Source organism: Haliotis rufescens, unplaced genomic scaffold, assembly GCF_023055435.1.
Source record: "Haliotis rufescens isolate VD_foot unplaced genomic scaffold, xgHalRufe1.0.p SCAF_7, whole genome shotgun sequence".
Lineage (NCBI taxonomy): Eukaryota > Metazoa > Mollusca > Gastropoda > Lepetellida > Haliotidae > Haliotis > Haliotis rufescens.
Window position 1 is genome coordinate 4769561 of NW_025964361.1, and position 6582 is coordinate 4776142.

The window sequence follows — 6582 nt, forward strand, 5'->3', positions numbered from 1 at the left end:
TTAATGACGCATTCAACAATATTCCAGCTACATCATGGCAGTCTGTAAATAATCAAGTCTGGACTAGACAATCCAGTGATTGACGTCATGAACATCGATCCACGCAATAGGGATACGATGACATAGTTACATCAATAAAGTCGGCGAGCCTGACCACCTGATTCAGTTAGTCACCCCTTACACCTTCTACAGGCAAGCATGGGTTGCTGAAGACCTATTCTACCACTGATCTTCACGGGTAGGTACACAGGACTGAGTTAGGTACCTCAAACAAGGCATCAAAGAACGTCTTGATGTCTTCTTCCATCCATTGTTCCCACTGGCGTTTTGTCTTGGCTTCGGGGGTACTCAACTTGGACTGAACTGCAAGACAGAAACACAACTGATGATATTCCACCATATCACTGCAGCCTGGATATACTGGAGGCTGAACTAGACAAACCAGTAGTCCATCTTGGGATACAGAGGCATACAATCAAATTATCAAACAAGCCTGGCCTCATCACCCCATTTAATCAGCTGTAACAATAGCAATAGAGTCCAGGGCCCACTTGCACAAAGCGATCTTAGTGCTAAGATTATTGTAACTCCCATTCTTTAACATAGGCTCAGGATAGTCTTAACGCTAAGATCGCTTTGTGCAAGTGGGTCCAGGGCCCATTTGCACAAAGCAATCTTTGCACTACGACTATTATAAGTCCATGTTAAAGCATGGGAGTTACGATAATCTTAGCGCTAAGATTGCTTTGTGCAAGTGGTCCCTGGGGACATTTCTGAGTCAGGATCCTCTTGCATAAAGGATCTTAGCGCTACGACAATAATAACTTCCATACTGTAAGACTTAAGATAGTTGTAGCGCTTAGACTGCTTTGTGCAGATGGACCCAGCTGCAGGTCACGAGGGGGTCATCACAGGGTTCATCTACCTGTTCAGAGTGATAGTGTCACAATGCCCAGAGACTGATGCATGAAGAGTTGTGCGGCAACATCAGTCTGCATCAATTTTATTTCTTTGTTTGCCTGTTGTTTAACTCCACACTCAGCAACATTCCAGCTGTATCATGCTATATGACGGCGGCATGTAAATAATTGACAATCCAGTGATTGACATCATGAGCATCGATCCTCTGCATATGGGATATGACATAAATCAAGCAAGGCCTGACCAACCGATCATGTTAGTCGCCTCTTACGACAAGCATAATTGCCTCTTACGACAAGACTGGGTTGCTGAAGACCTATTCTAACCCGGATCTTTACTGGTGCTACGTAAAATAGATTGCAATGAGGTCTTTAATTTTCCACCTTAAAATATCATTTTGTTAGTGAGGCAGGTGAAAAGAAAGATTATTTGCAAGTTCCCTTGATCAAAGTTAACGCTTGCCCATCAGTCAAATTTTTAAAAAGCTGTGAAATTATTTGCTGTGTAAGAAATTAAGTCCTGCCACACAACTCATATCTAACTTTAAAATTAGGACTCTGGCAAGGATCCCTTGAACGTCATGCTTAATTTCAAACTGGTGACTCATCATAATTAATGCTTAAATAACACTCATCACAAGTGTATTATCATTGATTCTGCGGGCTAAATTCAGATCTTCATAGAAAATAAACAAAAAACTGACATCATCCTATATATGCAAAATCAATAGCAAGGTACCTAGAGTACGAAAAAGGCATGCCTAATCTCCTTAATGATCTTTATGTTGACACTGACTCTCCATTAAGGTAATTAGCTGACGTTAGTCATTCCTGTGAGTAAATATACCTGGCAAAGCCACACTTGATTGGCTTACATATCAAACCCAGCAAGTGGCTAGGACCTATTCTTCCACTTGCCATGATTGCCCAGCTATTGATTTTTGTCCATCTACAGAAGTCTTCATTTGAGATCATAGCAGTAGCATTCTTTTTCACTGGGCAAATTTTAAATCAGGGATATTTGATGTAGAAAACTGATTTTGATCTATTAAGTTAACTATTTCTGCCACAGAAAATAGTAACAGTAATAGAATTCCCATACTGCTTGTCATGTTGTATTATTTCTCGTAATTAGATATCTTCAGAATAAGATATCTTCAGAATAAGATGTCTTGCAAACATTTACTGATTTTGTTTGAAACCAATCTCATTAAAAAAAGATCTTAGCTCTACTGCTGCTAAACAAAGACCTGAGGACATCATGCAACCTCGAAAACTTAACACGGGGTATTCCGAATGATAGTTACGGGGTAAACGACTGAAACCATACAATCTAGACCATCTATTAGCCATTCCAGATTGTTCTTTTGTCCAGGTTTCAAATTTTTAATTGAGAATTTGTCAAACCATGTTTCGAAGTGTAGTTGCCCATTTGAAATTAGTGCCGTAAAGCACGAGAAAGCTGCTTTCTAAATGGCTAATGTCGACTTCTTGTCAGTCATTCCATTGTTCGGTCAAGGTTCGCGCAAGGTCGGTCTGACATGACCCGTAATGGGGTGTTCTCAGATCGTTGTTTAGCTGCAGCGAGAACTAAGATCTGATTTTAATGACAGACACAACAAACTGTTTTATTTGGTCCAGTCCATTCGCTATATTTATGTTGTAAATATGCTTTTAACAAACTACACTTATAACAAACTAAAATTAGTGGTTCCTTTGAGTTTGTTACAACTGCAGATTACTGGACATCGTTATAACTTAGTTTACTATATTTGATGGGTTTTTATATATGCCCAAATATGCCATTGTTGACATTTCTATGCATGTGCAAACATAACACCGATGAACAATATCTTTATTGTAGAATTTCTTCAACCATCTGCAATTCACGGGAATAGTTGTTAGTAGGTAGGAAAGCGTTTCAAAGGCCTGGTCACTTTAAGTATCTATGTTCATTCAGAAACATTTTCAGAAACAGTGCCACAAAAAATGTTTCAAAGAAGATAATGATGACACAGCCGTAGCATCCAATGTATGTGTGTAGATATCTATAAGGAGACAGATTAAACTGACTTATTTTGCCACATCAAACTTGTTAAATTAAATCAATTTTAATGTCTCCAAGGGACAATGATCTATGTCTATTCGTACATGGCAAATGGGCCTAATTTGATTATATAATGTCGGTCTTAGATCTATGAGTAATTAATATACAATGCAAAGCAAAATGGATGCGTGTGACTACCTCGTTTTGTCGAACAAAGTGTCCACAAATGTCTCTCGTTTTCATCTGATTCAGTTCTGCCTTGTGTATAAAGGTGTTAAAGTGAATGACATCTTGTGATTGTTCATAAATGAAAAATGTAATTCCAGGGTGACTGAGGTCACAGCTATCCAATCAAAACAAATAAAATGAGGTCAACCGTGTACAACACACCTGAGACAGACAAATTTAGTATCTCCCCATTTGTATCTTCATGTGGGTTACAAAATTCAGTGTGTATCTTTTGGGAGTTGAAGCTAAATCAGTTACTCAAAATGATTATTGCTGTTTCACTTATTGAGAGGAGTATAAACTCTGAAAATATAAACCAAAAAGATCAGTCATCTCAAACTCACATTTCTACTTCTAAGATAATAAACATATGTAAACACAATATTGTTAAAAATATAAACAAAATATACAAACCAGATGAAACCTTCTTGACAGGTGACCACTGCGGGCTTATATCCCGCCTCGTCTTCTTCACGACACGTGTACTTGACCGCTTCGCCGTGGTCACCTGGGGGGCAGTCACCTGGGGTGCGGCCCCCTTCCCATCATCCCCTGCAGCCTCTGGCACATCGATCTTCGTCGATTGTCGCATGCGCCTCTCTGTACTGGTTGATGTTGGACTGGCATTTTCCTCTTCTTGAGAACCTTTTTCCTCAGCAGGGGATGGTGTTACCCTACAAAGAAATAACAAACATGGATCATATGGTGATCATAATAAACATTTCAGTTTGAGATTTCTTCAACTTGTTTGTTTGTTGTTTAACGCTTAACTCAGCAATATTCCAGCTATATGACAGTGGTTTGTAAATAATTGAGACTGGACCAGACAATCCAGTGATTGATGTCATGAGCATCTATCCATGCAATTGGGATACGAAGACATGTAGCAACCAAGGCAACGAGTCTGACCACCCGATCTTGTTAGTCGCATCTTAAGACAAGCATAGTCGCCATTTTACAGCAAGCATGGGTTGCTGGAGACCTACTCTCCCCCGTATCTTCACGGGTATCTTCATCTTGTTGAACAGGGCTGGGACGGGTAACTCAGGTACTGGGTTCAGATGGGTACTGAGTAGGACCCGGGTACCCACAGGACTGCCCGGACCTGTGGTTAGTCACGTGACATATTGTTTAATAATAAACATTCGCTACTAACTCCATGGTTACCTACAAGTCGCAAATGTTCAGACATCTTTCTGACAATATGCGCATTCCTTCTGACAGTTATATGAGTAGAGTAAAGATACAGCTTCAGTGTATGCGTGACCAGAATATTTTATATGTGTATCTAAATACTTTTTGCCAGGGGTCTGGTAAAACAATTCCTAATCAGACATTTTGTGCCCAACTCTTGAGACCTACAGCGGGTATCCGGGTAGGGTCGGATAATAGGGGTCGGGTACCAGGGTACTAAATTGGGACTTGTCCCAGCCCTACTTGACTGAAAGCTCCATGACACTTAATAAGGTCTTGGGGTTGGACAAAAATAAATTATCAGTATGACAGAGTGATCATAGCTTGTTAATGAGTGTTTTCAATGTATGAAAGTAATGTCATTTTGTTCATCTGATATCATCCATTTATCCCAGTGGGGAATTGGGGGCAGAGCCCACAGCTGACATACATGTCTCAGAATGTGGACAAAGTTGATACAAGGTGTGACCTGGGCGACTATGTCACTGTAACCTGACTGCATTGAGGCTTGTTATCAACCACTGGTTTCTCTGACAATGCTGATCCTGACTTGATTATTTGCAGACTGGCATAAAAAAATGCTTACTGTGCCATTCACTCACACTCACATATTTATTATTCATATAAAGAGATCCATGATTAAGTTTGTCAATATCTTGTGTTAAACCTCTGTGTTACAGAGAATATAAATGAAAGCTTTGATAAAGGCTAATAAAGACCCCCAACCCGCTCACTAAATCTGTGAAACATTCTTGCAAAAATCCATTTCATTGACTGTTGTGATATTCATAACAATTCATATGCTTATTCACATTTGCCTTAGCGGATAGGTATAACATGATTAGAATGTGACAGGTAATGAGAGAATAGTAAAATTGTATGCTAGTATCAGTAAGATTATAGTAAGCCTAGATCTAGATCATATGCGTCTGTTCCTGGGAAATGGCACGACACTCATAATGTGTTTGATGATCCAGTTCTACATGTGTCAACATTACAATAAACGCTAGGCAAAAAGTTGCCAAGTTGTTTGAATTAATCGTAACTGATGTGGAAAATAGTGTGTATAACATTAAATAAATAATAAAGCACGAAGACTTTTGAAAGAGCTAAATTAAGTTTTGTTTACTTCATGCAGATTGACCTCTCGATCCGAATCTGCGCCCGGGCTGTTCAAACGATCCGCGTTTACGACCGACCCTCCCTCCTCGTAGTTACCGCGTAACTTGTTGTCAGTATCAAGAATTAATACGTTGCACAATCTTATGATACAATATACAAGTCGATTGCGGGATAGATGAATAAATAAGGCGTCAAAACAAAAACAAGGATCTCATTACCGATAAAGTAAAATTCAACATGGCTGCCATCACGAAACTCGCGACCAAGCAACACTGAAAATAATTTAGCCGAAAATAATTATACTTTGAGGTTCTAACGACAATTGACAAACCCATTAAATTCTAAGCACCCTATGGATTAACCGTACGCAATATTGTGGCAACAGATAGTGCGACAGCTTCAGAAATAGAACGAAAACATGTCGTGTTTTGAGATGGCAATATGGCGCTAGACAATTTCACAAACGAAACATTACCGACTTCCAACACCGTCCCGAACACTGTTTTCATCCTGAGAAACTTTCCTTCGTTTTCCCGGTGGCATATACACTGATTGCACGCAACCTTGACACAAGTTTATGTCTACATAATTTCACAAGTGTCCTCAAATGGCCTGTGTGTAAATCCCGTCAGTCCACAACTCGGCAGCGGCGGCGAACTGGCTTCTTTCTTCCGATGCACAGTGGTGATATTTAAAAGAACAGATAAATCCACCTCTTTCAAACTATGTTTAACTACAAAACTCTATGGACCATTTATGGACAACATGTGAAATAAGCTATGTTCGCAAATAAAATATCAACTAAACATCGTTTGAGCTCGTCTTTTGTTATGTTCTAACATGACAAGTCCTAGAGCCCAAGTACAAGGTCATGTGACAGATTTCTCAGGTTTGGATATTGAAATACAAAATAAAAATATTACACTTGTAAATTTATTTATTTATTTCTACACTTGCATAAAGATTTGTAAAATTAGGCAGCGAAAGAAAAATAAAACACATGTTTGAATAGATGGTTTTCAATGAAATATAGGTTTTCGCACACCCATTATATCACACGATATTGCTTAG

General features: G+C 39.1%; 1 protein-coding gene across 3 annotated transcripts in view; it reads right to left on the reverse strand.

Moving 5' to 3' along the window:
• LOC124149609 (protein cramped-like) overlaps positions 1-6359 on the reverse strand; it is a 32299-nt gene extending 25940 nt beyond the window's left edge. For all 3 annotated transcript variants that reach the window (XM_046521311.2, XM_046521310.2, XM_046521309.2), the window contains exons 1-3: positions 5987-6359; positions 3610-3869; positions 266-363 (exon numbers count right to left, since the gene is read on the reverse strand). In XM_046521311.2, coding sequence (XP_046377267.2) covers positions 266-363; positions 3610-3869; positions 5987-6054 — 426 coding nt within the window. In that variant the 5' untranslated portion in view covers positions 6055-6359. The remainder of the gene's footprint in view (positions 1-265; positions 364-3609; positions 3870-5986) is intronic.
• Between the last annotated feature and the right edge of the window lie 223 nt (positions 6360-6582).